Here is an 8,404-nt window from a genome sequence, read left to right on the forward strand (position 1 = left end):
AAAGTGGCACCAGGAAGCTTTGCCTCAAGTGTGTTTGCTTTAAGCAGCTGCTTCACACAGATTTTGGGGGGGCCTCAGCGGCAGATCCGGCGCCTGGAGCTCCCAGTGCCGGGGGCAGGAAGGATGGATCCATCCCATCCCTCTGCTCTCATTCCAGTGGCCATGAACTCCCACGTGCATCCACAGGGAATCGGGGCAGGGTGACACAACCCAGGACTTTGCCCCTCAGGGACCCCAGGGCTGGCACGGGGGGGGGTCACTGGCTCCACCCCCCCCTCACTTACACCAAGCTACACCTCTCTGTTTATTAATAATATTAAATATACAAGTTGTTTTCCATTATTTTCTTTAAATAGATTTTTAAATGCCTTTGTATAAAATATTTCAACATTTCATTGTATAAAAAAAAAAACCAAACAACAAAAAAAACCACAAACCAACAAAAAACCCAAACAAACAAAAAAAAAGGCAAATTCAATCCAACAGGGGTAAAGGCAAGTTTTTCCCCCCAGGATCAGCTCCTCCATGGTGTAAACTTACACCACAGCAGGAGTTTGGCCCCAGCCTTCCTGCTGCATTAGGGCTTTCCTCCTGCTTTACACCAGTCCCTCACACAGGAACCCCCTCTCTCTGACAGTCATAAATACACATATATATAAAAACCCCAAATTAATAGCGATGCTTTCCTTAAAAGCAGTTTGGTTTGTCCATATTTTCATCCTTCCTAGAAAAATAACACTTCAAACCCCCAGAGCAGCTCAGGCCATGCTTCACCCAGGGCCGGACGGAGCCACTGGATTTTAGGGGGTCTCCAGAGTTGGTGCATCTTCCCAAATCCAGCTGAGCCTAAAAGCCCCCAGAGGCACGGCTGGGGCTGTTCCATCTCTCAGGTCCACGTGGATCCCGTCCTTCCCGGCTCCATTCCCTTCTCCAAAGCGCAGGAACGGGATCCCAGCGAGTCCAGCTCGTGGCAAGGACCCCGCGAGGGGCAAAGGGGCCCCTCCAAAATACTTGTGCAGGATAAAGACTCTCATCAGCTCTATTAAAAACAGCCCCTAAGGAGGGCGAGGCCGAGGCCAGCTCGGACACGGAGCGGCAGGAGGATGGGAATGGGGACGGTGCCAAGGGTCACCCCCAAACCCGGCCCCACACGGGCACGGGGGGGGGGGGCTTTAAATATTCACAGTGTGAGGGTTTGAGTTGCAAATCAGGGCTGGGGGGGCCCCCCACAGCATCCAGGATGCTCCAGCTGAAGCCTCGGGAAAGGCAGGGTGGAGGGAGGCAACGGGTGCTGCTCCAAACCAGAAGAGCCAGAGGATTCAGGAGCTGGACCTCTCCATCTTCAGCCATGTCCGAGCAGGATCCACCATTCCAAATCCAGCATCTCCAGCGTCCCGCTCAGCACCACGGTGTCACCTCAGCCACTGCCACCATCCCGTGACGGTCCAACGCCTTCCAGCCCCTCGCTTCCCGGTGCTGGGGGTCCCACTGGGGGCACAGCCCCCCATCCCTTTGTCCCTGCCAGGGAGGGGTTGCAGTCTCTGGCCGAGGGAAGAGGGAGCGTCGGGATCCTTCCACCCGGATCCGTCCCCCACCAGCTTCACATCCCGCCTGGGGCCCTGGGAAAAGCAGGAAAAACGTGATGGGGAGCTGAGGATCTGCCAGGGAGGGGGAGAAACGCATGGAAACCACAGGAAAAAATACTCAGAGTATTAAGAAAGCGCCGGTAATGGATTAACGAGCTGAGAAACCGCACGCTGGCAGCGCTGGGGCCCAGACCTGCTCCTCTCCAGCGCCTTCCCACCCAGAATTTCCCTGCCCGTGGTCCAAGGGGACAGTCCAGGGAGTCAACATTGGCTTGGACAGGAGCCCTGTGAGGTCCCATCCAACCCCTGCTCACCTCAGAGGTCCTGAGTCTCCAGCTCTGGACATTCCCTCACTCCCTGTAGTGCCCTGGGAGGGAAAGGTGGGGGGTTTAGGGCAGGGTCGCCAGGGTGGGGGTTCCCAAAGCCCCCCCAGGCAGGATGAGATCACACCCACCTCCTCTCTGGCTCCTCGGGGTCGCAATCTCCGTCTTCCAGTGGCTGCTCCAGGACCTGTGTGGAGAGAGGGAAACAGGGAATGAGCCCTGGGGAAGGGGCAGGGGCAGATCTCCCCAGTAACACCCTCCCACCCCACTCAGCTCCTCCACTTGTCCCTCCATCTCAAAATGATTGGGAAAACGAGGCTCAACCCACACTGGCCACGTGGGGAAACTGAGGCGGGAGGGGCTGTCGGTGCGGGGAGGGGGGTCTTACCCTGCACTTATACTTGTAGAAGAGCAGCCCCCCCACTGCCAGCAGCACGGCCACCACGCCGGGCACCACGACGAACACCAGGGGCTCCTGGAGGCCCTCCCGGCCGGGCGGCTCCTTCCTGCGCTGCTCTGTGCCCGGAACAAACCCCGAGTCAAAGCTGGGCCCGGCTCCCGCGCCGTCCTCGGGGCCCCTCATCCTGCTGAGCCCCCAGCCCCGCGCCCTCGGCCCGCTCCCGGGGTCCCCCCGCAGCTCCGGGGCCATCCTGGAGAAGCGGAGCTGCGTGACGGGCTCGGCCGGCGGGGCCGGGCGGATCCGGGCTCTGCCCGCGGGGCCGGGCTGCGCTGCCGGGGTGGTCCTGAGCCCGCCGGGGCGGTCCGGGAGCGCGGGGGCTCCCCGCGGCTGGGCTGGCTGCCCCAGCTCTCCATCCCCGGGGCTCTCGTCCTCCTCCGCCGCCAGGCTCAGCATCCCGGCTGTGTCCGGCGGGGCTTCGGCGCTGTCGGCGGGATCCTGCGGGATCTGCGGCATCCCGGGGGGTGGCACCGACGCCGTGTCACCTATGCCGGCACCCGGGAGCTCCTCGGTGCCCGAGCCCCCGTCCATGACACTGGGGGCCTGGGATGGGGCCTCTAAGTCAGCGAGGGTGGCACGGAGGGGGCTGGGGGGGAGCTGGCTGCTAACGGGGGTCCCGTCCCTGCCCGAACGGGTGGCAGCGGAGAGGGAGGGCTGGGTGGCAGGAGGGAGGGCAGGGGACAGGCAATTGCAGTCAGGATCTGTCCCCACACCTGAAAGAAGCAGAGAGAAGAAACGGCCGTGGGGTCACCAGCCTCCAAGAGGGGGGCACAGCCAGCAGATCCGAGGGCGGGGGGAGCACCCCCCGGCCCTTCCCTGGGGCAAGCGGGTCAAACAGCCCCCAAAAAACGGGAGAGGCAGGGGACAGGCAGGAGCAGGCAGGAGCAGGCAGGGCAGGGAGGTGACAAGCAGCAGGTGGGATGAAGCAAACCCGTGTCACCGGGTCCCCTGAGCCGATGGCAGTGGGTTTTCCAGGACTTGCAGGAGCCAGACAGCCACGTTTAACATCCCCCAGGGCACAGGGACACAGCACAGCTCCCACAGGGTGACAGGAGACAGCTCCTCCAGGGCCATGCAAACACAGCACGGGGGCAACATCACTCTCCCTGAGGGCTTGGCCAGGGCACACTGAGGCAGCTGGAGTGACACAGCCCAGGTCATGCAGACATTGGTGGCACAGCAGTCCCAGCACCTCCATTTCTCCTCTGGGGCTTTGAGTCGGAGCCGAGCCTGATGCCTCCAGCCAGCCCTTGGAGATGCCTCCCTGGCCCCCCTCAGCACCTCTCCCTGGCCTTGCTTCCAGCACATCCCACCTCCAAAGGGCAGCCAGCCCCTTTTCCCCCTGACACTGATGCAGAGCTCGCTGACACAGCACCACAACCACCCCCCGTGACAAGGACCGAGGTGCCCACGTGTGCCCACAGACAGGGACACGTGGCTCTCAAGCTGCTCCATGCAGGTCAGCCCAAGCCCCCCCAGCCTGGCACAGGTTTAACTGGGCAGAGCAAAGCCTTGGCATCTCACCTGGTGGGGATTCAGCCCCCCTGGGCCCCGGGCAGGCCCTATGGTAGACATGGCTGCAATCCTTCTCGAAGGTCTCCTGGTTCTGCAGTAGCTGGTTGATGTCCTGGAAGAAATCCTTCACCAGCACCAGCATCTCATAGGGGGAGGTGGTGAACTCCTTGAAGCACATCTGGGACAGCTGGAGGAAGTGCCAGGCTCAGCGTCAGCCCTGTGACACACCCAGGGTCCCCATCACGGCGCTCCCAGGGCAAGGTTTGGTGGCTCCTTGTGTCCATGAACACCCCAACTCTGCTCCACATGGTGGTTCTGCCCATGCACCCACCCCAGGATGGTCTGGACACCCCATTTCACCCCAGGATGAGGACCCAGAGCCAAGGACACTGTACCATCCTCTCCTCATCATCCTCCTCCCTGATGCAGGGGTCGACGTTCTCGTCGATGCTGTGGTACATCCTGCGCACTGTCTGCATCTTCCTGGCATTGGAAGAGTTCTCCTTGAACTCTGTTCGCTCCAAAATCTTGCCCAGCAGAGGAAAGGCAGCTTTCACATAGCAGATGGAGTCGTTCTGAGGACACAGATCCCCCCAAAACAGGGAGAGTGAGTGGTTACTGGGTGGACACTTGCCTGAGGGAAACCTTGCTACAACCCCACAGGATGCCCAAACTGGGACCTGGAAGCCACCTGGCCGAGCAGAATTGGTCCTTCCTGGGCTGCCTCCCACAAAGGGAGACAGGAGAGGGGAGATTTGGGATCTGGAAACCCCCCACCGTGCACCAGTCCTGGTGCATGTCCTTGTCCTCTTCTGTCCCCAGCAAGGAGCCACTCACCAGCTGCATCTTGTCGATGAACTTGAAGGAGACCCTGCCCGGGTGCTGCATCTGGGTGTCAGCCTGGAAGGACAGAGCAGGGCAGGGGTCACCCACATTCCCAGGGGACAGGGCAGGGGCTCTGAGGGGCTGGAGCTGAGCAGCCCCAGGAGTGCCATGCCCTGGGAACCAAGGGGCACCCAAGTCCCCTGAATCTCCCAGCCCTGCTTCATCCCACACCATCCTCCTCCTCCTCCTCCTCACACAGCCACACCCCCGAGGCCAATGCTCTGGCAGGGGTGAGCCCAGGATTCCTGCTCCCACCAGGGTGTTGCACTCCCCTGGCTGCCTCTCCCTGTCTGCTCCCACCCCACCTGCCTTCCTCCTCCTGCTCCTCTTCCTGCCAGCGCCACGGCAAAGCCCAGCCCCGCTGAGTTCTCCCCGCTCCCTCCGCCAAACCCAGGCTGCAAAGGAGCAGCCCGGCGCGCAGGAGGTGGCCGTGACACCGAGGTCACGCATCCCCCGGCATCACAAAGCGCCGGGGTCGCCCCCGCGGCGCCGCCGGCCCCCCGTGCCACGAGACCCTTTCCAATCGGAGTAAAAACCCACCCCGAGCAAACCCCCTCCCTCCGGGCCGGCATCCCAGGCTGGGGGAGCGAGGGCTGCCAGAATTGCCGGCCGGCGATTCTCCTCCCAGCCTGGGATGCCGGCCCGGAAACAATTGCTCCATTATCCTGCAGGCGCTGGAGCTCCTCCATCTGCGAGGACAGGGCTGCAATCCCCAGCAGGAAAAGCGCGGCTTCCATTCAAACCTGCTCCATCCCACGGCCGGAACCCCCGGGGGTGCAGAGCAAAGGCTCCAGGGCTGGGGGATCCCCTTTTCCCCCACAACCAGCACCCAGTTTGAACCCCCGGGGGTGCAGAGCAAAGGCTCCAGGGCTGGGGGATCCTTTCTTCCCCCACAACCAGCACCCAGTTTTAAAGCCCAGGGGTGCAAAGGCTCCAGGGCTGGGGGTGCAGAGGGGGCTCGGGCAGAGGAAGCTGAGCGGCTTCTGGTTAAAGTGGTGGTTGAAGAGGAAGAGGTGAAGGAGCCCGGACACAGCGGTTACACGGAGCTCGGAGCAAAAGCAGCCGCGCATCCGGAGGCGCCGCTCCCGCCTCTCTCCCGCACTCCCGGCGGAATTTAATCTGCGACAGCCCTGCAAATCCCTGCGTGCCCCCGATTCCCGCTTCTGCCCTGAACATCCGCGTGATTCCCCGCTCGGAGGTGAGCCAAGGGCCACGGAGAGGGAGACACGGCCCCGGCAGCGGCTCCGGGGGTGCGGGGGGGTGCCAGCCCCCGGAGCTGCCCGCGGGATGCCGGCACCCACCGCCCCAGCCCTGCCGGCTCCATCGCCCACCCGGCCTGGCCAGCGGCCTCCCTCGCTGCCTGCCACCCACCCACAGCCCCACTGCCAGCCCAGCTTCCAGGCAAGCAGCTGGACTCAGGAATGCAGCCGGATTCCTCCGCTTAACCCCTGCGGAACCGCCCGGAAAACACCCCAGCCCGCAGCGCCGGCCTCTCCCCCGCTCCCTCAGCGCCCCTGCGCCCACCCGGCCCCGCGCCTGTCCCCTCCCCGGCCACACTCCTGCTTCCCTCTTCTCCCATCCCTCCTGCTGGCACTTTTCTACAGTCACCCTTAATAAAGGCACAACAACTGTCACCCCTCGGTGCCCACTTGTCTGTGGTGCCCACGGATGCTCAGCCCCCGGGTACCATCCCTTCGCTGAGGGAGCTGCAAACCACCTGATTTCCTTATTTTGGCCCTAAATAAAGGTTGATCCGTGCCCGCCCAGCCCCGAGCGATCCCACATCGCCCAGCACAGCCCCGGGAGGGCACTCACCAGCTCCTGCAGCTCGGCCAGGTGCCTCTCGGTGATGATCTGCTGGCAGTAGCTGTTCTGCTCCGTCTCATGGATGCTGCAGACCAGGAGGAGGAGGAGAGACGACAGGAGGGTGCAGCGGAGCAGGGACACCTGAGCACGGCACAGGAGAAGCTTGGAGCAGGGATAACCCCACACCGAGCCCCCTGCCCTTCCCCACCACCCCCCACCTCTGTGGTGGACAAGGCTTGGCCACGGTCCAGCAAGATAATCCCACTGTGGTCCTCCAACCCCGCGCCCGTCCCCATCCTATTTTTAGGAGCACCAGGTCAGCAGGGAATTTCCCAGGGCCCCGTGACACAAGCCTGGATGTGGCTCTTGGTCACCTCCACGTTCCCCATCCAGCCCCTCTCTCCTCTCCCACACCATTTCTCAGTCTCTCCTGCAAATCTCCTCCTCCGCCCCGGCTCTCCGGAGCCGTCTGACACACTGACCCACCCAGCCCCAAAAATCCTCTTCCCACCCTCCGGACCCCCCCCAGCTGCACCCGCCGGGCTCTTTCCATGCAGCAGCGCTGGCCTCGTCCCAAATTTCCCTCCCAGTCCCCCTGCAAAGGAACGGGGAGGCCCCGGACCGTGGCGGGACCCCGGTGGGCAACGGGGGCTTGTCCCAGAGCCAAGACTCCCGGGGCGGGGATGGAGGGGACCCCCGGGGTGCGGGGTGCACCCCTCTGCCGGGGCACCGGCAGGGACAGGGTGCCTGGGTGATGGGTGGGGGGGAATTTCCCTTGGAGGGTGTCCAGGAATCCTCCCCTCTTGTGAAACTCCAAGATGCCTCCCCGGCCACCGCCGAGATGCGGCCACGGCTGAACGGAGCCTCACCCCGCCAGGGACGGGCTGGAGCCGGGAACGGAGCCGGGAACGGGGCTGGAGCCGGGACCTCCCCCGCCGGGAACGGGGACCGGGATGGGGCTGGAACCCGGAACCGGGGCGGGAACGGGGCTTCACCGCGCGAGTCCGGGGCTAGAACCGAGGACCGGGACGGGGCCGGAGCCTCATCCCGCGGGTCCGGGAACGGAGCCGGGGCTGAAGCATCACTCCGCCGGGGCCGGGGACCGGTCGGGACTGGAGCCGGGGCCTCCGTGCGCCGGGAATGGGAATCGGGACGGGGTTGGAGCCGGGAAACGGGGCTGGAGCCGGAGTTGCATCCCGCGGATCCGGGGCTGGAACCGCGAACCGAGCAGGGGCTGGAGCATCCCCCCACCGGCAGCCGGGACCCCCCGAGGAGGGGACCGGCCTGGGGGCACGGGGAGAACCGGGGACCCCGCACAGGTGGCAGCGGGCGCGGGGGCTCGGGGAGGGGCCGCCGTACCTTGGCTCCGAGGCGGGGCATGGGGGGGCTGCCGTGGGGCCGGGGCCAGGCGGAGCGGGCGAGGCGGCGGCGGCAGCGGCGGGGCCGAGCGGGGCCGGGCTGAGCCGCCGCCGCGGCCGCGCTCCCCTTTATAGCGCCGCGGCAGCATGTGGTTTATGAGAAAGGGGCTGGCGGGCGGCCAGGGCCCCGCGCCGGGACCGGACGGGCCGGGCCGGCACCGAGCGGCACCGGGCGGGTACGGCGCGGCCACCGCCGGGGCCGGGGGGGCCACCGCGGCCGCTCGGAACCGCTCGGGGCCCCTCGGAACCGCTCGGCATCGCTCGGGCCTCTCGATGCGTTCGGTTCGGCACCGCTCGGATCCGATCGGACAGGCTCGGCCGCCGCGGATCGGGGCGGATCGGAACCGCTCGGGTCTGTTCGGGGCAGATCGGAACCGCTCGGCTCGGGGCACCCACCACGTGCGTGACCCCCCC

The 8,404-nt window shown here is 64.9% G+C and overlaps 1 protein-coding gene across 1 annotated transcript; it reads right to left on the reverse strand.

Moving 5' to 3' along the window:
* Positions 1–382: 382 nt before the first annotated feature.
* Positions 383–7,990, reverse strand: CSF1 (colony stimulating factor 1). Its single transcript, XM_027665774.1, has 9 exons — positions 7,932–7,990; positions 6,582–6,713; positions 4,719–4,781; positions 4,277–4,456; positions 3,891–4,068; positions 2,298–3,079; positions 2,041–2,096; positions 1,901–1,953; positions 383–1,619 (listed from the first exon to the last, which is right to left on the reverse strand). The coding sequence occupies exons 1-8, from the start codon at positions 7,950–7,952 to the stop codon at positions 1,902–1,904; spliced, it is 1,464 nt and encodes a 487-aa protein (XP_027521575.1). The 5' UTR covers positions 7,953–7,990; the 3' UTR covers positions 383–1,619; position 1,901.
* Between the last annotated feature and the right edge of the window lie 414 nt (positions 7,991–8,404).

The sequence above is a fragment of the Corapipo altera genome, unplaced genomic scaffold (genome assembly GCF_003945725.1).
Source record: "Corapipo altera isolate COAL_440 unplaced genomic scaffold, ASM394572v1 202, whole genome shotgun sequence".
NCBI classification, from domain to species: Eukaryota; Metazoa; Chordata; class Aves; order Passeriformes; family Pipridae; genus Corapipo; species Corapipo altera.

Excerpts from the sequence above, each read along its gene's own strand:
- CSF1 (XM_027665774.1), bottom strand. The coding sequence starts at position 7,952 with ATGCCCCGCCTCGGAGCCAAG. Across the intron at positions 6,714-7,931 it reads TGCCCCGCCTCGGAGCCAAG|GTGTCCCTGCTCCGCTGCAC; the intron begins GTACGGCGGCCC and ends TGCCGTGCTCAG. Across the intron at positions 2,097-2,297 it reads TCTACAAGTATAAGTGCAGG|GTCCTGGAGCAGCCACTGGA; the intron begins GTAAGACCCCCC and ends CTCTCCACACAG.